General features: G+C 35.9%; 1 protein-coding gene across 2 annotated transcripts in view; it reads right to left on the reverse strand.

The window, feature by feature from the left end:
• The window catches only part of grm4 (glutamate receptor, metabotropic 4), a 187,405-nt gene that overhangs the window by 101,546 nt on the left and 61,572 nt on the right, over positions 1-24,287 (reverse strand). For both annotated transcript variants that reach the window (XM_046857014.1, XM_046857005.1), the window contains exon 2: positions 9,990-10,815. In XM_046857014.1, coding sequence (XP_046712970.1) covers positions 9,990-10,514 — 525 coding nt within the window. In that variant the 5' untranslated portion in view covers positions 10,515-10,815. The remainder of the gene's footprint in view (positions 1-9,989; positions 10,816-24,287) is intronic.

Consider the following 24,287-nt stretch of genomic DNA (forward strand, 5'->3'; position numbering starts at 1 on the left):
TGAATAATCAGTCATTCTATCCTCAGAAGATAGCGAGTTAGAATCCTTATTAAAACACAGTCATCCGTGGCAGGACTCAAGGGACTGAAATGAACAAATAAACCACACTCTTCTTCCTCTGTCAATCACAGTGACACTAGCTAATCAATGGCATTCATGTATGTGGAAGAGGGTAAATAGCACTTGCCTCAGTGTGTCATGTGACAGTTTAAACAGTTTAAAACGATGGCTTCATTTGTCTTGGTGAAAGAATTTGTTATGCTCCACCATCCATAGTTGGTCATTGCAGTATAATAAGAGAGAGCTGGCTAGCTAGAGGTTGGCTAAATTAGGGGAAAATTATCCAAATCTTTTGGAAACTCAGGCTTTATACGAAGCTGCACATTTGGTAGTGTGCAGAAAAAAATCGTTTCACTTAACAGAAAAAAAACATCCAATGTAGTTTTAGATCTCAGTAAAAACAATTTACAGGATATTTATAGAATATTCTCACTAAATTAATTATTTAATGAATTGTTATTTTATTGTAAGTATCATCATTCAAACTGATTACCCCAGGTTTAATTGTTGGATATGCACCACCCTAACACACACCCCCACACACCTGTTTCCATTTCCTTTTATTTTATTTATTTATGTATTTTATGGGAGACTCCTAACTAGAGCATCCGGAGGAAGATGTCTAATTTGGCTTAAATGTCCTCCCTGGAGTTACATTAATATTTATCTCAAATGAATTACACATATCATCCAGCAGCCAACAAGAAGAGTTGCATTATTATAGACTTAAGAGATTTTAGCACTGCAAATTACAAAAGGTAAACTGAAAGAAACATTTTTGATCATTTAAGAAATTAGATTTGCCACTTTGGAGGCTATTGTTATTTCTTTATATATTTCCTAGTTTTTAATTAGCTTCTTTTTTTTACTGCTAAGGCATTTTTTTCATGTTATTGATGATTTTGATAGACGATTATTTGTGTCTTATAGAAACACTGTGCACCTACAAACTGCCTCTATGACTCGCTACACTGTTGTTGTCCGACACAGTACATTTTCGACAGAAGTAAAATAAATTGCAGTCGGAACATGAAGGAAGAAAATGTTCTTGGCTGTTGGGAATTGACCACTACACAGAGGTGCAGTGTAAGTCAGAACTAATCTCAGTCTTAAGGGCCAGTGTCAGTGCTGCACCTGACAAGTGTGTAGGAACAAGACATGGGGCAGGAGCAAAATTCCCCCAGTGGGTTTAAATGAGTTCTGGTTCCTGGAACTATTCAGAAATGTTTATATCAATCTCCAACTTTAGTCTAGACCTGATATTTTCCGATGCCGGACATTGAAATATTCAGCACAGTTTATTCTAAATACAGATTTGGACACTGTTACAAACCTTCTAGTTTATTTGTTTAGATCTGCATGGACATTTTGAGTTAACTCTTGCAATGTTTATTTGCCTCTACATGGATTGAAGGTGTACATTCAAGCCTGGTGATGTTTGGTCTGTTATTTCAGTGTAAAACCCTGCCAATAAACTTCCTGCTGGAAGCCAATTGGAAATAGATGTGAGATTCTGTGCCATTAATTGTTTCTATATACAAACAAGTTTTGATCCAGTTAGATCTTAACACTATGATAGCATTATGTAGTCATGCGTGTTTCTTCCAAAACGGTAAAAGCTTATTAAAAAAAAAGACTTGAAAGGAAAACTATAAGCTTTTCTCATTTGCATTCAGTAAGCATGACGATATGCATTTTTAAAAATAATATTTCAGTTCATACTAGTGATTATCATGAATGTTACAATTTATTCCATGAACAGCAGCATCATTTGCAAAGCCTGACAATTCAACTGCGTCTAATAGTTAATACTGCAATCACTTCTCCTTATTGCAATCAGCACTAAATTAAATAGAAATTGTGATGATCTGAAACCAAAGCAATAATTCTTTTTTAAGCATAAAAACTGCAAAAAGTGTGCTAATCAGAAATATGTGTACTTCTGTCCTCTACATTTCATTCTTACAAATAGGTTTTCACTATATACTTTAACTAACCTTCAACGCTGAAAACTTCGTTTCTTGAATGTCATCCAGTTGAACAAAAATATACATTTGCAAAAGTTTTCATTCATTATATACATTTAGAGATATCTCATTCCTTACTGTTTCACTTATGTGGTGAGTGAGGCTTTTTGTCGATTGCTGCACACCCTTAGGCAGAAACGAACCAGTAGCTTTACAACAGAAAAAAATCTTCAAAGAATTGCAAGAAATCTGTGTAAAAGAAGAGCAGATTCAATCTAGGAAGAGTGTGCACTGCTTTACTCCTTAAAAAATTAATTTCCCTCCAGATAGGGATTGCGGTCTTGTATGAAAGTCATCTGGTGCAAAGTATTGAGTAGAAATGGGAGTGAATAAAATTGCAATGAAATACATCAATGACATGAAAAAATACAGTCCCCATTTTTTCCAACAGTACAACCGGTTCCTGTCCAGCAGCACAGAAACTCTTACATGCTGCAATAATCTACTGAAATCTGTTTGGCCTACTTCATTGTGAGTCCTTTTTTCTTATTAGGACATCTTTTATGAACATATTATAAGGTCTGGATTTTACTGAATGGCTTAGAACCGTACCAAGGTTAGAATTTATCATTCAAATGGTTAAATAAAATTACTATAGTGGACTAGTAGGGAGCATAGCTGCCTCAGGGTCCCAGAGTTCAATCATTAGCTTAAATTATTGTCTTGGTTAAAGGAGGTTTCCAATCAACCACAAAAAACGTAGATGATATTGGTTGCTCTAAATTGGCTATAGGTGTAAGGTAAAAATGGACTGGAATCCCATTCAGGGTTTATTCCCACCTCAAGCCAAGTTTTCCAAGAGCAGGTTTTGGACCATCTGCATCATGAACTATATAAAGGTTAGTAAAGGTGATTGAAGTGAAGCTGATTGAGTTGTTGATTTGTATACCCAAAACATGTTGTATTCTGTCACATCCAGGTCCAGGTGCCCTTACAGTCATGTTTGCTTTGAGTTTTTAATGTTCTAGTTCTGTCTCCACTCTGTCCTGTCATTTTTCTTGTCAGATTGTGTTAACCTGTTATGATTTGTTTGTCTAATCACACTCTCTTGACTCTTAATGCAGTTTTATCATGCAGTTGGTTACTTTGTGCTTGAGACTTGTTTCTGGAGTTCTGTGCTCTATGTTTAAATTGTGTCCTGGTTTTGACCCTTGTTTCCATTTGTTGATTCGCTTTTATGTGGAATGCCCTGTATTAATCTCGCCTGCCTGTGTTCTGACCTTTGCTATGGACTTTGATTACAATTATTGGACTTGGCCCAATAAAAGCCAAAGCAATAAAAATGCTGAGTTTAGGCACCTGTGCGCTGCCACACTCACTATATAGTGTGGCATGTTACATCCTATATTGATTGCTAAATTCATTTAGTTTTCACTGATCAATTAACATGTGACACTATTCTGGAATTTATTGCCCTTTTTATGGAAAAAAAATCTAAGCCTTTCTAACCAATGGGCAATTTTAAGGTACACAGTATTGCTATTAATCTGGGCAAAATCAGTGATCAATTGTAAGTGTCCATGATGTGGAAACTTACTAACAACTCATGTGTACAGATCTGTACACATTTGTTGCAGAACAAATCTGTAAACAAATATTTGCTAATTTTATTTTATTTTTCTGCTTACATCTCCAGGGTTGGGGTTTAAAATTCCACCTTTTACTTGTGTGTGCTAAGTTTGCATGTCCTCCCCTTGCTTTGGGGGTTTCCGCTAGGTACTCCAGTATTATCACCCAGTCCAAAGGCATATTTTGTAGGCTAATTGGCATTTCCAATTTGACAACAGTGTGTGAAAGAGTGAGTGAGTCTGTGTGATAATGTGCCCTGCAATGACTTGGCACCTTGTCCAGGGGAGCACTGACTTCCCAGGGATAGGCTCCAGGCTCCCCCACAATCCTCTACATATAAGTTGTAGAGAAAATGGCTGGATAGCTGAATGGATATAAAACACTAATAGGGACTTACTGGTGCTCACAATTCATTAAAATCTACATGGTTGGAAAAACTGATCACCAACAACCACAATCATTTAGAGAATGTAAATTATAAAAATAGTTATAGTTTCAGTTTTTTTATACAGATGTTCTTTAAAACGGTAAATTTAATGTTTAGATAATTTTTATTTGTGCAATTGAAGTAAAATAAAAGCCTTGTGATGTGATTGTAAATATATATGTCTGGGATGCACCTGAAAGGTTCTGAGGTCAGGGGAAAGAGCAATACAGCAGCATGCACTTGCCCACAGGGTATAAAATGTGCAATCAAGAGTGAAAGCCTCCTCTCGCACCAACTGGCTGGTAAGCTGTGCATGCAATTCAATGAAATCTCTATCAAATATGAGCAGAATAATAGAGGTCAACTGCAAGTAAGCCAAAAAACAGGTTCTATATATGTAGCATCCAAAAATGCTAGCATAGATTCAGGATTGTTAATAACAGTGTAATAATGCATGAAACCAAACGTATTGATGAATATACAGCTATTGGTCTGGTCTAAATATGTTTATATATTTGATTGATGTTTCATATATTTTTCCCAAGCACAAATTAATTTCCCAGCTTGAAGATATGGGGCAGGCAAATGCCTATAGTCTAAGATAATGTATATGGGAATGTGAAAGAAAAAATTCAAGCACCATTGTAGGAATACTAACACAAACTGAAACTTACTAACAACTCATGTGTACAGATCTGTACACATTTGTTGCAGAACAAATCTGTAAACAAATATTTGCTAATTTTATTTTATTTTTCTGCTTACATCTCCAGGGTTGGGGTTTAAAATTCCACCTTTTACTTGTGTGTGCTAAGTTTGCATGTCCTCCCCTTGCTTTGGGGGTTTCCGCTAGGTACTCCAGTATTATCACCCAGTCCAAAGGCATATTTTGTAGGCTAATTGGCATTTCCAATTTGACAACAGTGTGTGAAAGAGTGAGTGAGTCTGTGTGATAATGTGCCCTGCAATGACTTGGCACCTTGTCCAGGGGAGCACTGACTTCCCAGGATAGGCTCCAGGCTCCCCACAATCCTCTACATATAAGTTGTAGAAAATGGCTGGATAGCTGAATGGATATAAAACACTAATAGGGACTTACTGGTGCTCACAATTCATTAAAATCTACATGGTTGGAAAAACTGATCACCAACAACCACAATCATTTAGAGAATGTAAATTATAAAAATAGTTATAGTTTCAGTTTTTTATACAGATGTTCTTTAAAACGGTAAATTTAATGTTTAGATAATTTTATTTGTGCAATTGAAGTAAAATAAAAGCCTTGTGATGTGATTGTAAATATATATGTCTGGGATGCACCTGAAAGGTTCTGAGGTCAGGGGAAAGAGCAATACAGCAGCATGCACTTGCCCACAGGGTATAAAATGTGCAATCAAGAGTGAAAGCCTCCTCTCGCACCAACTGGCTGGTAAGCTGTGCATGCAATTCAATGAAATCTCTATCAAATATGAGCAGAATAATAGAGGTCAACTGCAAGTAAGCCAAAAAACAGGTTCTATATATGTAGCATCCAAAAATGCTAGCATAGATTCAGGATTGTTAATAACAGTGTAATAATGCATGAAACCAAACGTATTGATGAATATACAGCTATTGGTCTGGTCTAAATATGTTTATATATTTGATTGATGTTTCATATATTTTTCCCAAGCACAAATTAATTTCCCAGCTTGAAGATATGGGGCAGGCAAATGCCTATAGTCTAAGATAATGTATATGGGAATGTGAAAGAAAAAAATTCAAGCACCATTGTAGGAATACTAACACAAACTGGAAACTTACTAATCAATATATCCTTTTGAAAGCCAGTGCTGCCATTCTTTATTCATGGCACTTTATGCCCAGCCCAGTTGTTATTTATCACTCTCTCAGACAACATCCACACTGGAGGCATATGCATTATAGCACTATTGATGACATACCACAGCATGATAAGATTACAGGCTATGTGCATGACTCCTGAGGATGAGGAATGGTTTTGTTACACACCAGTATAAGAAGAAGTGACACACGTACAGCATTTTAATTACAGCAGGGTTCATTACTAGGCTAAACAATCCATGAACCCAAAATCTTGATCTCCTCTGTAAACCGTAACATAAATTTATTTGGCAACTCTGCATTTCAGGAACACATAAAGAGGTGAGCTGGAGGCGGACATGGTCGTAAACTTTATTAGTGCTTGAAGTTTGACAGAGGGCCTCTGCCAAGTGAGATGAATAATGAAAGTGGTGCAGCATGCCTCTTGACTGAAATGTATTAGTCCTTTTTTCTGCAGCATCAGTCTATGGTTTTGATTCTTGGCGAGTTCAACACATAAAGAAGCTTCAGAGAACCCCAATCTTATGTAATGCCAAAGTGAATTTTTAATCAGGCAGATCACTGGATGCCTGTCCAGACGCCACATGGTGCCAAGCAGTAAGCTTTTTTTTGACGTTCTTGTAAGTGGCAGACCTCCCACATCAGGCTGTGTGTGTGCACACATGTGTGTGTGCACATGATTATTTGAGTGTAACCAGACCTTCTGCTATCATGTATTCCTTTTTAGTCTTCAAGACATGTTTCAGTTTCTGTATTTCCATGGAGATATAGCCAAATCTGACAACACTGTAATAAACGCACTCAGGCTGTCTGAAAGCGAAGTGTATTCTGCTGATCTGCAAATCCACCGTCTGTCCTCAACAACCAAAGTGCACCAGCAAAACACAAGCATTTTTACAGCCTTAGTGTTTAATCCATACAAAGCCTGGAACATTTAAAAAAAGCTGATTTTTCGCCTGATGGTCTATAGAAGTGGTCCTCAAACTTTTTTGGGCAAAGGACCGGATTGATGTTGGACAATATTTTCACGGACCAGCCTTTAATGTGTGGTGGATAAATACAACACAATAAAATGATACGAGCGGCATAAAAACTGGTATTTTCTAAATATAATAATAAATGTGAATTCACAGTGTTGTTTTTTTGTTCATTTTGCTTGCTTGGGGGTTTCAATTTAGCATTAATGTATTATGTGCCGGAGCAGCCCCTTTAAGAAGGTAGCGGATGGAGGTAAGACATGTGACCGAGGCATCATGACATGCATCAAGAGTGAGTCATAGACAGATGTAGAGGAGAGAATCCTGTAATTTTCCAAAATAAAACATTGCTCAGAATAAGATAATAAATTAAACGGAAATAATGTAAGTTATGTGTTCGTTCTGTGCGGCCCGGTACCTATTTACCCACGGACCGGTGCCGGCCCCTGGACCGGTGGTTGGGGACCACTGGTCTATAGGACGTTTTTCAATCAAGCTAAAACATGTTTAATCTTGACCCCCTCCTTGTGAATGCTTTAAATGGTAATAAATGGGTCATGACAAGTGTTTTGTAAATGTGGTACATTAACACCAGCTGCACAGCCACTCTGCAATTCCACTAACAAAAGACCCAAACTGGAAGAATTGGGATTGTGATAAGGATGGGATGGATGTCAGCATGATGACATCCATCCCTCATATTCTTGGTCTTTATATAAGTGAACACAATTCACGTAAAAGGAATATAATGAAAACAAACCGGCAAAAACATGAACGTATGCATGTTAAAAATTAAAAAACTTTATAAACAGTTATATATACAGTCACTATAGTGCATAAATTATCCATGATTCTTACAGGACAAGCAAGGTCACCTATAAGGGATTACTGGCTGAAGAGTGTTGCAGTGTAGCTGGTAGTAAAATGAATAAGTGTATGTACACAAATCCCCACAAAAACCTTCAATTTTGCCTATTCTGGCTGAAGGCCTTAAACTTGCGCATTTTCACTCAAGCCCTATCATTACAATTCCAACACATTCCCACTGCCTGTAATGTATTTTCGATCAAACCTTTCCCTCTAAAGAATAACACTCTGAAATGTTAATTTTATTTTAAAATGTTCAGGGTTATGTGTAGCACTCTATTTAATTTTTTAGCACCTCTCTCTCTCTCTCTCTCTCTCTCTCTCTCTCTCTCTCTCTCTCTCGATAACCTGTGATGTGGATCAGGCCTTAACGCAAGGCCGATAGGAAACAATATCTAGGTAGAATCTCCTTCATTACTCATTGACCTGTAAACACACACTTCTCACATGCATGCAAAATTTGATAATGCTCTAAACAGAGTTCGCTGAAAATTATTGCTGGAGCAATAAACTCACTGACAGATATGGTTCCAGCAGGAGAGGCTTTAAACAAGTTCCAATAATTCTAGCAAGTCAATTGAATGAATAAATATAAAGCAGCTAATGAGGCTGTGCTCAGCTTCTTCTAAACTTTCCTGGATCATTGAGTTCCATGTATCTGTCGATCTAAATCTCAAACCAAACAAGAGGCAGCGATGCACGCTGAGTCTGAAATCATTCCGAGCTTGGTTAAATAGTTAGACAGGTACATGTTACAGATTAAATACACATTGTAAATATGAGGAGTACCAAATCAGGTCGAAAAGAGAAGATGAAAAGGAAATCAGCATGTGATGTTTTGTTCACACTTCACTTTGTCATCTGCCTCTGTTTTGGCGAAATATGCCACTCATTTGCATAACCATATTTTTGCCTCGAGTATTCAAGAAAAGTGTGCGGATTGCTATTTATCACACTGAAACATTACCCTTCATAACAAAAAGCACATATATCATGAAAACACAAGATCTTTGAAAATGGGGGCGCTAATTGAAAAGTCTGTGATGGATGAAGTATCAAAATCTATTAAAATGTATGCGAATTCTGTGAGCTGCATGCCTGCATGAAATGTATATAATATGTGGATACACATGTATGGCATTTAAATTTGCACAAAAAAAAAATCATTTTTATGTGACTCTCGTGTACCTGAGTTCCATTCATTTCTAATGAACATTATATATACATATTTAGGTTTTGACATTCGATCTTATACTTTATGTCTAGCATTTGTCGTTTTCATTTGTCCATCTGTGGTGTGTGTTTTTCTTTTCTTTTTTCTTTTTGCTCGCCTCCTACTTGTTCATGGTCTTTATAGTTGTTAGCATATATTGCATTTTTAAAAAGTCATTTGCACTTGCATCTGCCCCCAATCCAATGTCTGCCAGTGTACTGGTGCTTTTGTATGGTTTTCAAATGCTGGTTGTATCCCTTGTTACTCCTTATTACACAGTGCTGTGGAATACACTATTCTGATTGTTTCTTAAGATTGTATAATAATGTTCAGTAGTATATACAAAAGCAGGTCTGACAGTAGTGGCTGCAAAATGTATATTAATGTGCTCATTCTAAAACATTATACTTTTTATATTACTTGATTTTAAATGTAAAAAAAGTGGGTTTTTTAATGCATTTATTAACTATAACTAGTTATACTAAGAATTAGGGTTAAAGCCACTCCTATAATTTTTCAGAAATATGAAAGTCTTCTGGATTGGCTGTTGTGGCTTCTCAGTAACACAAAAAGCTGCATATTTTGTTTTATTGAGAGATTTCAAACAGTCTTGAAGCGTGCACTGTTATAGTATTATAGTAGGCATTATAACATAACGGTTACACAAATCTTCTTTTGTGGACACTCCGAGACATATATCTAAATAAACAAATGCGTTGTTCGTCCAATGTATTTGTGTTATAAGAAAAAAAAAACTTTTGGTACAAATACAAAATGTTTTATTCCTAAATTATCATTATCTAACAAATATGCTTAATTGATCACAACATAGCATCAGTAGAGTGTTTCTTAAAGGCTTGACACCATTCAAAGTGTCTAATAATGATGTAAATGCTATAAACATATAAAAGTTTAAAAGGTGTCTAATCCTTCAGCCATTATAAGATCTCATTTTCGATTTTCCATCTTAAGAAAACATAAAAACTAGATTTCAACATAGTGCTTACCTTAAACAGGCGAAGGATGTTAGCTACCATGATAGACACAGAGCTAGAGGAAGCCCCAATCACTCCCACAACTCTCTCTGGCTTGGTGATGATCGGTGAGCCACCTCCCTGACACTTCACATCTGTGCCATCCTTCTCTATGAGTGCTTGAACAAAAGTCAGTGACTGCTCCAGAGCGTGTGTGTCCCGTGAACAGGTGTCAAGAATGCGAGCCCCCAGTGTGATATTAGGAAGAAGCTCATGGTCATTGTTGATGCGATCTAGAGCGAAAAGCATGGCTTCCAGACGATGGATGCCCTTCTCCTTCTTCAGCTCCCCACAGGGCTTTCCGTTGTGACCCCTTGCATGAACTGGAAACAGACCTCCCAGAGAGATGTCTCCATCAATGCGGATCGAGTTCAGATGTGTGTGGCCGGGGCCCTTGGGTCTTGCTTCCAACGTGAACAGGAAGCGATTAAGAAAAATCAACAAACATAAACAGAGATGGATGGGCCTCCCACAAATGTCGAACAAGTAAGGAGACATTTCAGCAGTCCAGTATTTTCTCAGATCTCTTAAATCAAAACTGTTGCTTACTTTCTTAGATGGTGTCTATAGGAGTCCATTGAGAAGACAGTGTCTTTTAAGATTTGTTAGATATTTGGTTAGATAGTATCACCAGTTCTGTCACACCTCTCTTTTTTTCCTCCATGAAGACAACTCTAGCTGGGATTATAGGTTAACACTAAATCATGGATCTTACAGTTCCACTGGATTTGCAGTCTTTTTTCTTCAAAGGAGATGAACAGAGGTCTGTCACTGGCTTTGCTCACCAATGAGTTACTTTCTACAAAAAAAAGAAAGAAAGCAATAAGGTACTGACATAGTGCTTGGAATGAAGGAGACATTTCAGTTGTGCATTCACAGCATCTTACTGAAAACTGTCACTTTTAGTCTGCCTTTCTTTCACACATTCCCTTTCTTTATGTGCATCTAAAATTCAAAGGGTTGCTATGGGTTTCAAGGTTGGAAGGGAAGAGAGTGTTAGCTCTCACATGTTGTATCTTGTGAGACATTGTGAATGAAGGCGATAAACCCACTGCTGTGCTATGTGCTAAAATTCCATAAATTAGAGTGCATTTGAACTTTAACACACATTTAAGCAAAACTGAGTCTGATCTTGCTTTTAAACAAATGTTCTATAGATGAGGATATTATATTAAGTAACTGGCATTTCTTACAGATTATATGACACATCATTACACATTCTTTTACATTATACAGTAAAATGTTTTAAAAAGGAAGCATTTGAAAAGGTAAAGAAAATAGTTCCCAAGGAAGTCATGCATTAAAAACACACACACTGACAACCTTATAATAAGAGCAGTACTGGTGGCATGTGGGGTAATGTCTAATAAACTATTGCTAGAATTGGAATTGCATCCAGCTCACACAAAGTAGAGGAGTAATACAAACAGTAAAACCTAGCAGTGCTGTTACATTAAATAGCACTCTTGGAAAACCATTTCATTATGTTGGCACAACACATCATTTAAAGATATCATTATTTCTATTTAAAAGTTAACTTAACTGAGAAAGTAGTGTGCAAAAGCACCATGATACAATTTATTTTTATAATGTAAAATTTCTCTGTCATGAATAAAAACTCTTTTAAACTAAACCTGAATGAAAAATGTATATCAACTTATTAAATAATAAATCAAAAAATGAAAAAAAAATGAAGCTGACAGCTGGCTGTCAGAGACCTGAAAAATCTAAGGTAAGTGTAACTGTCAAACTTAAAGTTCTGTCACACATTTTCCAAGATCCTCAGAAATACCTACACTACAAAATGTTCATTTAAATTCAAAGGGTTGTCGTGTCAAATACTGGTTTTGTTTCATTTAGTGCTCTTTACTGCTCTTCATAGTTATATTCTATGTAGAACACATGTAAATGCATTATTTAACCTTTTTATAATCTTTTTATAATTTTTTTTTTATAATTAGGTTCAATGAATGGTCCAGTGTTGCTGTAAGGAATGCTTCATGGATCCAAAACAGTGAGTATGTGACATTTTAATGGCTAGAATGGCTTCAATACAGTGGAGTTCAACTTAATTAAAATTAAAAGCCAAAACCTTGACCATACCTGAAACATTAAGTAAATTATCAATAATTTATGTTACAGTAGTTCTATTGAATTCCACTAAAAACATGACTTACCTTCTATCTCAGAAGCAACATTCTGATTAAACATATGTTATGTACTATACTTGTACATACCATTACTAACAGTGTACTATAATTAAAGTATTTTGATTACCAAACATAAAATAATCTTAAATTTAATGGATAAATTGGAAAAATGACACGGAAGTATACACCCAGAAAAATACATCATCCTGGAGGTAAAACAGGAACAGTATCAAGATTATCAGAGATAAAAATAGCAGTGTCTTCTCCATACACAAGAGCTGCCATTTATGACAATAACAATGAACAGTATTTTGTTACTTGTTTACCTTTCCTTTCATGCACTGTTACCAGCCGTAAACCCCCAGATGACAAGTCTGTAGACATTTCCTAAGCTGCCATATACGGAGAGCTATAATTTACACTTGGTGCTGAGCTATGAGATGTTATTCAGAAGCAGTTGAGACTTGAGAATGATAGCCATGAGAGCTTTAACGTGGCTATAATCAAACATGTGGTTTACCTCTGGGACAAATGTCTGTCTCAACTCTTCAATGAGAGCAGCAACATCTGGTCCATTAGTGTGCGGGCACCCACACACCAACATACATACATACATACATACATACATACATACATACATACAAAAAATCAATGGCTAGTTTAAAATAAACATTAGCTAGTGTAACAACTGTTAGCTAAATGAATTATGGTCTTAACAGAATGAACCATTGATTCGACCAAATGGACAAGCCTTTAGATATACACCTGCTTTGTTTTTATTATTGCTTTAAGCAAAAAAGAAACAGAATACCCATAGAGCCAAAAAAATGGCCTAAAGCAGACTATCAGTACAAAAAGCAAGAGCGTAGCATGGGCCAAAAGGCTAAAGCATCATAGAATGTTTGAAAGCTTGAGATTGAAATCTACAGAAGGAGAAATTGTTCTGAGAATATGAACGTGGAAAACAAATGGAAAAGAGATAAAAGTGAGCTATCAATGCAAAATTGCTTGCAGTTTCATCAACCGTGAGCATTCTCTGTAGATGACGTGGAGCGATTTCAACACACCTGAAAGTCTGATAGACAAAAAACAGAAATATTGAAAAAAAAAACTCAACTAATACAATAAACTCAATAGTATCACGTTTCCAGTTCATCTTATTCAAGGATTTCATGAAATCCAAGGAGTGGGTGGCAAGATGCCAAATCATTTACATTTGTGCAAAACACATAAAACAACACAACCATTAAAAGGAACCGTGAATATGAAGCAACAACCGTATAGTCTATAAGCAGTACTGTGGATCTCATAACAATTGACAATTACAACAGAGGTTTGATGGACAGTAAAGACTTGAAAAAGTTGGTGCTAAACAAAGCATAATGAGCCACAGGGGAGCATGATTAGCGCAGTATGTGACAAGCTGGGTATGGTGGGTAATGCAGTTCTACACCCACTGGCGCTACAGTGACAAAAACAGTTTTTTAGGTTGTGTGTACAAAACTAGACAGTGTTTATTATACACAATAGTATGCATGAACGTGACTTCAAGAAAAATGTATTTGAATACTTGCAATAAACAGCAATAACTAAACAAGTCAATATTTGGTATGATAACCATTGTTTTTTTGTTTGTTTGTTTGTTTGTTTGTTTTTTGGCTTTTTTTAATAGTTGTCAAAGGCATAATGTGTATAGTTTTTGAAGGATCTAAACTGGTAGGCTTTACTGAGTGTGTTGGAGAATCTGCTAAAGCTCTTCCAGAAACTGATTCTTTCTTTCTTTCTCGCTTACACCACCCAGCTACTTTCATTATAGCCTTCATTAGAGGCCTATTGTGTACTGTAATATTGTGCTTTCTTTGCTGTCATGTTTGGAAATCTACGATGATTAATTCTCAATATTAGGTGCTATTTTTATGAAATTGAATGCAAAATTGGCTGCTGTCCACCTGTACTGTGTGTGTGTGTGTGTGTGTGTGTGTGTGTGTGTGTGTGTGTGTGTGTGTGTGTGCGTGCATGTTTGTCTATTACTCTCCCAACAAACAGAGAAACACTCTGGACTTCTGCTACGGTCCCAGATTCCCAGACCAGCTTAGACCAGGCCAGGCCTGAACCCATCTCCCTTTGCCTCAGGCTGTGTTACGGTTTGTGTATAGCTCATGTTGGTTTATTCTTTCTTTTTGGCAGTAGTAGTTGTAAACATTTATCTAGTGGCTATGAGCAAGTGTTTATGAAAGTTATCCTAAGCTTGGAGTTCAGTAAAATACAGAAATAATATAATTATATTTAATATAATCTTGCTGGCTGATGGCTCATTGTACCATGGAGGAATGTGATTTACCTTGTTTACTCTTTGTTATGTTTATTTTTGGGACTTAGGGAAGACCTTGTAATTAATTTATACTTTAGATTGTATTAGGATAGGTACCTCCCTAAACACACAAAGTCAGATTGCTTTTGTGTATAATTTCCTCCCTTTATCTCAGGAGCAGGAGTTTTAACCTTTAACCTTTTGTTACTTTTCTTTTATCTTCTGCTACATTTGATTTGCAAAAACCTTAGAAATACAAATTTTCTGTTGCTATGGATGCTACCCTAAAAATTACATGGCCCAAATACAGCTTATATCCAGTATAGTACAATTGAGCTAGTGTAATTAAAGTCGGATTTCTCTAAAGGTTGCATCACATCCACTCTGTCCTGCTTGTTAAGGTTCTAAATATAAATCCACATCTATAATTCTGTATAGTTTTATTTGGGCCAGTGTCTGTGGATAGGTTGTTTAAAATGGTGTAGAAAAAATACTAAATTGAAATGTTTTTAAAAAAAATTTTTATTATTATTATTTCATATTTTTTTTACTTAAAATTATTAGTAAATTGTAAATACTTGGAATCAACAGAGTTTAATATTTCATATTTTATAAGTAACTCCATCATTTGAAAATTCCACTAGTATAAAATAAAAAGAATTAATAGAACTAGAAAAAAATCAATAGATATTAGTTTGTCAACATAAGCAATTGTGTTGGCCCACAATGAACAACTATCAAAACCTAGCTGCTGCACAAGAACTGCCACAAAATCACAATTAGCCATAAGTTGCTAGATTACTGTAAAGTATAATTTTTTGTGCATAATGTCTTTTATTTATCTGACTAGATAATCTGTTAAAACAATGGAAGTATTTTATTCAAAAATCTATGAAAGAAATTGTGTTTCCAACAACAATCACTCAACATATTTCTATAGATTCATACCAGGTGTGGATTTAAAGTGAATGACCATCTCATCAAAATGCTTAAAATGAAAAACTACACAGTCATACACTGACTGTATTCAAAAATGCATTTAAACATGGCTGATGCAGATTTGGCTCCAACAGTGAGTCATTTTCTTTTGGTACCATTTAGACTTTATTTGCATGGAATTTGAGCTGAGAAAAAGTGAATAAGTAACAGTGTTAAATTAGTCATGAAATTCGCATGGCCGTTATGCACTTTCAGGCCTACACAACACCATTATAATGCATTAACATGACTCAGTAAAGGAATTGTTTTACCTCTAGCCATACAATAGGGTTCTTATAATTTTGGTTATTCCAAATGAATCGCTTGTTTAAGTTTTAAACCATGTCAATCCTATGATATTTGCCTATTTTTAACTATTACATACAACAGTGGTGGGCCGTGCATTTGGTACCTGAGCCTTCATTGGGGACTTACCCGACTTAATCCACCACTTATAGAAACCATCAATACTTTACACAAACGCAATATAACAAAGTGTGGCATTACAAAGAGAGAGAAGCATTTCGCATATGGTGGGTGAGTACCATTTTTACTAAAGCAAGCTCCAAACCTCTACACTTCAACCGCAACTGTGCCACCTACATCATCTGGAGCAGTTTAGAATCAATATTTGTCTTATAACATTACAAAAACATAAAACATTTTAATAAAATACTCACCAGAGATGCATACTCATAACTTCTCAGAGGCTGTAAGCCAGTGGTACTGCTCGTAGGCACAGGTCTGGAAGTGGCAAACAAACCATTTCCCAGACTGAGACAAGCTAGCTCGCCTCGGGGTTGGCTGAGACCAAATCAATTTATTTTCCTCAGTCAGGCATTGTGGGCATAAAAGAAGTCCAGCTCAGATGTATTCATTTGTGCAGATCGCTACAGACATGTTTTGGCAGTCAAACTTGGCTGTAACAATCAGAGGACGGAAAAACGCTGACGCTATTTTGGGCAAGCTAGTGAATTTGAAATCTGATTGGTTAAAGAAACAGACCCATTGCTAATATAGTTGAAGGTACATCGGCCAGCACTACTAATTCTGAAGGCCCTGTGCAGATTAGATTGACATGGCAGCACGTAGAGGCTGAAATCTGATTGGACAGAAAGTCGAACATCCACATGCACATACTGGAAGCAGTGCAGCAACTGTTGGGAATAAATTAATAAAATTTCAAGGAACAAATATTAGAAATTAGGTTTAAATGTAGGTCAGTGCTTCTGATTGTGTTTAGGCCAGCAGAGAAGGCCTTGCTGGCCTGACGGCCCACTACTGACATACAAGTGCATCTACCACAATCATTCACTAAAAAGTTTAAGTACAAGCTCTTAGTACAGTTCCTCCCCACAGCTACTTTTGTTATCCACCATATGAGGTACAAGAAAATGAGCTGTATTTGTCATTTACATATTGGCTACTTGGCCTACACTTACACTGCCTCCCCCATTTCTCTGCTTTGTATCTGCATTCTCCTCACCTCCTGTTCTATTAATATAATATACAGCATCAGCAAAATACTCACACAAGGCTACTACAAAGCATTAAAGAGTGGCTTCTAAATGCTTTTTCTGCACAAGCAAATCTACTTTTTATATAAGCGTGTTTGCAAAGTAGACCTCTGGGAAAGGGAAAGAATAGGCGGTCCCATGATACATATTTGCCCAAAGGTTGGGAATCCTACCGCTTCAGTGTATATATCGATATATTTCTGTGGAGCTGTTTTGTAACGATGTGCAGTGTTAAAATTGCAATGCAAATTTAAGTTTAATTTATATTTGGGGGGTTTAGCTCAGTGGCTAAGGCTCTGGTTTAGTGATAGAAAGGGTGGGGGTTCAAGCTGCCACACTTGGGGCCCTTAAGCAAAGCCCTTAAATGTCTATGCACCAGGGGTACTGTAACATGGCTGACCCTACACTCTGACCCCAGCTTCCTACATCAGTGGGATATGAAAAGAAATAACAATTTCCCTGTGGGATCAACAAAGTATTCTTTAAAAAAATATTATTATTATTACTAAAATTGTCTTCATGATGTCTTCTAGATTTCATGATGTTAAATGTGTTAATGTTGCTGTTATTCAATATTTCATATGAATAATAAATCTGTTGTTCTCCCCAACTAAGCCTTCTTCCCAGTTAATTTAATTTTTTTAAATATTTTCTTTAAGAACTTGTATCACAGTTGATTTGCCACTGCTTAAAGTAAATGGTTTTACTAAGGAACAATGTTTTTAATCAGATTTTCATCACTAACATAAAAATTATGTGTGTCAAATCTGTACAGAAAATGAAAGATTGTGCTAAAGTTACTTTACAGATAAAAAATATATTTTTATATATATATATATACGAATAAAGGTATATCTTATCTTATCTTATATACATAACTAAAGTTACAAAAAAACAGTGGCGGGCCGTGCATTTGGCAGTGGGGTCTTACCAAACTTAATCCGCCTCTTAATACCACTAATACTCATGTTGCAATTATAGAAACCATCAATACTATACAAAAACACAATATAACAACACGTGGCATTACAGAGAGGCATTTCACATATGGATGGTGAATACCATTTTACTAAAGTAAGCTGTGCCACCTACATCATCTGTAGCAGTTCAGAATTAATATTTGTCTAAAAACATGACAATAATGATAAAAATGTAAATAAAATACGGCCTACTCACCAGAGATGCATACGCATAATTTGCAGCGCTCCTCAGAGGCTGTAAGCCAGTGGTAATGCTCGTATTCACTGGTCTGGAAGTGGTGAACAAACCGTTTTCCGGGCTGAGACACGCTAGCTAGCTTTGTGGTTTGCCGACCTCTCCTTACAATGTCTAGCTTTTCTTCAAAATTGATTTTTAAGTATGTCCGAGACCAAATCAATTTCTCTTCCTCTGTAGGCATAAAAAAGTCTAACTTAGATGTATTCATGTGTGCAGAGGGCTACAGATGTGTTTTTCCAGTCAAACTTGGCTGTAACCGTTTCCCTCTGACCAACCAATCAGAGGACGGAAAAATGCTGATGCTATTCTGGGCCAGATACGTAGCTGAGGTGAATTTAAAAGCTGATTGGTTAAAAAAAAAAAACAGAGCTATTTCTTAAAGAGACTATGGTAAAAAAATACCGGCAGTCCTGACTTTGAAGGCCCTGGGCAGCATGACATGGCAGCACATAAAGGCTGAAATCTGATTGGACAAAAAATCTAACATCCACATACACGTACTGGAAGCAGTGCAGCCAAGATAAACACAACGAATTAAAGAGAATAAACTATTGGGAATAAATTAATACAATTTCATAAAACAAATATTAGAATTTAGGTTATAAATGTAGGTCTAATAGTGTTTAGACCAGCAGATAAGGCTTTGCTGGCCCTGACCGCCCACCACTGCAATACACTGTAATGGGAGTGTCATGCTATACGAGAGAAGTAGATGCAAGTGCAAAAATATTTAATAAAGTGCACAAGCACAAAACAAACACTAAGTCCAAAATAAACAAAGAGCAAAGCATGAACCATGGAACCGGGGTACAAAGAAAAGCATGAACATAAACCAAGATATAAGAGTGCCGGCAAACTTGGAGTCTATACACGTCTTAATTCACAGTAAGTGAGATTCAGCTATGCAAAGTGTACATGTGACACATCAATAAGGCAATAAGACAACTTATTTTAACAAAATATTTATTGAAAATTAAAAGCTTAAAATACTGACGAATATTATCCAAAACCAACTGGTTTTGTGAAAAACAAAATTGAAGTAATAATTGGGTTTTCTTAGAATAGACACATCGAACTGCATTGCATACTGTAATGTACCACATAATGGGATGGGTATTAAATAACCTTTTTTCCTTCCGTAAATAAAATGAGAAAATCAAAAGGTATTTAAATACCTTTTCATGGCACTATATATTAAACAATATGCAGGACTCAGTAAACTGTACCACATTGTTGTGTTCTAGAAGGCTTAATAAACTAGTTGTGTTGCTTGTATCATGCACAGTTCCCTAAGAACTTGTTTGTACTTGTAAATCGTATAAACCTTATTTGTAACAAATCTATGTTGACATTTTCTCAGCTTAAAGACAGCCAGTGTTGTGCTTGTTACTAAAAAATAGTAACTAGTTACAGTTACTCTTTACTTCATTTAAAAAGTAACTTGGTTACTTTGTTGATTACTTACACCAAAAAGTAATGCGTTACTGTCAAAAGTAACTTTTTAGTTACTTTTTTAAAGAACCTTCTTTATTGTTCCCATTAATGCCCTTTTATGTGTTATGGTCTAAAAACACAAAACTGACTTAAACACAAAGTCATTTTTAAACACTATTTTATTAAAGTCAGACCAGCACAAACTGAATAAATCACAAGGATTTCTAAAATAAATAACAAAACAAGCTGAATAATATATTCACAATCAAAAACTAAAGTGGCTTCTGCTGTTGTGTTGAGCTCTTAAACATGTTCCTTTCACAGCTGAAGTATGAAAACTATAAACAATGTAGAACAGAACACCGGGTTAGCTTCTAGCTTCTAGCTCCTCAGGCATGGAGGTCCTGGAGGAGCTTCAACAGATTGGAGCTGCTGTTTATAGCAGTAGATACGAGCTTCGAACCAGAAAGACACAGCTTACATTTGCCTTACAAGTTTTTGTCTTTATACTTAACTAAAGTGAAATAATGAGCATATTTCCACTTTGAGAAACTCGTCTTGCTCTCGCCTCGACTCGCCATTACTGCCGCACAGACCTGAATAAATGGAGACACGCCCACAGCGCGTCTTCTTCGTGTTTACAGTGATTCATCCACCAATCCTACAATGCGACGCTGCTGTAGCAGGTTAGGCTGTAGTCTACACTTCAGCCCAAATTAATTCATTTAAAAAGTAACTTGGTTACTTTGTTGATTACTTACACCAAAAAGTAATGCGTTACTGTTAAAAGTAACTTGGTTACTTTGTTGATTACTTACACCAAAAAGTAATGCGTTACTGTTAAAAGTAACTTGGTTACTTTGTTGATTACTTACACCAAAAAGTAATGCGTTACTGTTAAAAGTAACTTGGTTACTTTGTTGATTACTTACACCAAAAAGTAATGCGTTACTGTTAAAAGTAACTTGGTTACTTTGTTGATTACTTACACCAAAAAGTAATGCGTTACTGTTAAAAGTAACTTGGTTACTTTGTTGATTACTTACACCAAAAAGTAATGCGTTACTGTTAAAAGTAACTTGGTTACTTTGTTGATTACTTACACCAAAAAGTAATGCGTTACTGTTAAAAGTAACTTGGTTACTTTGTTGATTACTTACACCAAAAAGTAATGCGTTACTGTTAAAAGTAACTTGGTTACTTTGTTGATTACTTACACCAAAAAGTAATGCGTTACTGTTAAAAGTAACTTGGTTACTTTGTTGATTACTTACACCAAAAAGTAATGCGTTACTGTTAAAAGTAACTTGGTTACTTTGTTGATTACTTACACCAAAAAGTAATGCGTTACTGTTAAAAGTAACTTGGTTACTTTGTTGATTACTTACACCAAAAAGTAATGCGTTACTGTCAAAAGTAACTTTTAGTTACTTTTTTAAAGAACCTTCTTTAATGTTCCCATTAATGCCCTTTTATGTGTTATGGTCTACAAACACAAAACTGACTTAAACACAAAGTCATTTTTAAACACTATTTTATTAAAGTCAGACCAGCACAAACTGAATATATCACAAGGATTTCTAAAATAAATAACAAAACAAGCTGAATAATATATTCACAATCAAAAACTAAAGTGGCTTCTGCTGTTGTGTTGAGCTCTTAAACATGTTCCTTTCACAGCTGAAGTATGAAAACTATCAACAATGTAGAACAGAACACCGGGTTAGCTTCTAGCTTCTAGCTCCTCAGGCATGGAGGTCCTGGAGGAGCTTCAACAGATTGAGCTGCTGTTTATAGCAGTAGATACGAGCTTGAACCAGAAAGACACAGCTTACATTTGCCTTACAAGTTTTTGTCTTTATACTTAACTAAAGTGAAATAATGAGCATATTTCCACTTTGAGAAACTCGTCTTGCTCTCGCCTCGACTCGCCATTACTGCCGCACAGACCTGAATAAATGGAGACACGCCCACAGCGCGTCTTCTTCGTGTTTACAGTGATTCATCCACCAATCCTACAATGCGACGCTGCTGTAAGCAGGTTAGGCTGTAGTCTACACTTCAGCCCAAATTAATTCATTTAAAAAGTAACTTGGTTACTTTGTTGATTACTTACACCAAAAAGTAATGCGTTACTGTTAAAAGTAACTTTTTAGTTACTTTTTTAAAGAACCTTCTTTAATGTTCCCATTAATGCCCTTTTATGTGTTATGGTCTAAAACACAAAACTGACTTAAACACAAAGTCATTTTTAAACACTATTTTATTAAAGTCAGACCAGCACAAACTGAATAAATCACAAGGATTTCTGAAATAAATAACAAAACAAGCTGAATAATATATTCACAATCAAAAACTAAAGTGGCTTCTGCTGTTGTGTTGAGCTCTTAAACATGTTCCTTTCACAGCTGAAGTATGAAAACTATAAACAATGTAGAACAGAACACCGGGTTAGCTTCTAGCTTCTAGCTCCTCAGGCATGGAGGTCCTGGAGGAGCTTCAACAGATTGGAGCTGCTGTTTATAGCAGTAGATACGAGCTTCGAACCAGAAAGACACAGCTTACATTTGCCTTACAAGTTTTTGTCTTTATACTTAACTAAAGTGAAATAATGAGCATATTTCCACTTTGAGAAACTCGTCTTGCTCTCGCCTCGACTCGCCATTACTGCCGCACAGACCTGAATAAATGGAGACACGCCCACAGCGCGTCTTCTTCGTGTTTACAGTGATTCATCCACCAATCCTACAATGCGACGCTGCTGTAAGCAGGTTAGGCTGTAGTCTACACTTCAGCCCAAATTAATTCATTTAAAAAAGTAACGGGTAACGCACCATACGGTAACGGTAACGGAGTTACTTCATTTTTAAAAGTAACACGTTACAGTATTAGTTACTGTAAAAAGTAAAGCGTTACCGGTAACGCGTTACTAGTAACGTGTTACTGCCCAACACTGAAGACAGCAGTATTGTATAAAAATGGTAGGGGAGTAAAGTTTTAGGATTTCTATGTAGTCAAGGTCATTTTAGAATTCTTAATAAACATTTTAAGCTTACATGAAATGTTAATTGTATTTACCTAAATGGAAATAATCGTAAACTACAGTTCAGAGCGTTATTTTTTATACTGTATAGCTAAGCTTTATTGCACAGAATTTGTCTATAATAGCCATACCTGTTCCTAAACCTGCATTAGCTGAGTAATACCGGTATACTTAATACTATAACTCAAGTAGCAGAGACAGATGACAGTACTGCTGATTATATGCATACTGCAGTCTCTGCAGCTTACAATATGCCCACTGATTGTATGCCGCCTCCACTTCATCTTACAGTAAAAAGCAACCCATCACTTACAGCATGATCAAATGCACACTCCAGAAATTCAAAAAATAATAAGCCTCCCAAAACTACAAAGAGTAGTGGTTGAACAGATATTTAAGAATAATACCTCCTCATTTAAGAGCCTTCTCGAAGAAAATGCTTTGTGCCAGTATAGAGGTTTATAATATGTTGCAAAATAATGCTGAGTTCTGTCTTACTGATAAGCACAAGGTTATGAAGACTGTGGAGAGCTTTTTACCTCCCACAGCAAACATTGGCATGCAGTTGGGACCTAGTGTTAGTGCTAATGTTTACCCAAATTTGCTTGATTCAGCATATGCTGCCATTGTGGATGGGAATGAGCTTTTAAGTAAGAGCAAATAAGCAGAGGAAAGAGTGTGCTTTACGGGGATGGAACCAGAGAAATGTCTTATCAGAGACTGATGGTCTGCCTAGTAAGCATAATAGAGGAACCAATTGGATTTGCTATGGATTCCACCAAGTGAAATCATCAGCACCTGTACTTGAGTATTTCCTTGCACATACAGTACATGTATTACATACGGTATATATATATATATATATATATATATATATATATATATATATATATATATATATATATATATATATATAGTCCCTGCTTCACACAATGCCCATTTTATATATGCTCTTTGATGTTGCTGTATTTATTTAGGTTATTTTTGCAGAGCTCTATGTTCACATAGTTTTTCGTTTTATTTGAACGCTATTTGGCATAAGCATTTGTTATTTTCTTTTACCTACATATCGCTGTGTAAACTAAATAATTCAGCACCAAACCAAAGCAAAAATACAGCAATTTATTCATCTCTAGAGGAGAAGTGCTACACTGGAAAACCCTAAGAACTCATTTTCACAGATACAGTACTGTATACAGTAAAGTAATACAGTAAAGAAAATTGACTTTATATAAACAGACCTTAAACTATTAAGTTTTATGGACTCCTTTGTCACTGGGTTGATCATGTTTTTGTCAATGATATAAGAGCTAGGTAAATGGCATTCCATGTGTATGTGTGATATTTAGTTGATGCTAGAGTTGTCCATTTTTGTAAAGTATTAATGGCTGATTTCACTAAACTAAACTAAAACTAAAACCAAGTCTCTTTTTTCCTGTCAAAAGGGTACAAAGTAAAAGTGTAGAAATGTACACATTGAAGCCTTTATAACAAAGAGGTATCAAGATAAACACTTTTTTATTTAGGGACAGAATCATTCAGGGTTCTAAGTGAACTGAGAATGTATACAGATATTCTTTATTGCATTTTTGCAATGGTACCAGGTTCATATGTCTCTGC

The sequence above is a fragment of the Silurus meridionalis genome, chromosome 1, assembly GCF_014805685.1.
Source record: "Silurus meridionalis isolate SWU-2019-XX chromosome 1, ASM1480568v1, whole genome shotgun sequence".
In the NCBI taxonomy this organism is placed as follows: domain Eukaryota; kingdom Metazoa; phylum Chordata; class Actinopteri; order Siluriformes; family Siluridae; genus Silurus; species Silurus meridionalis.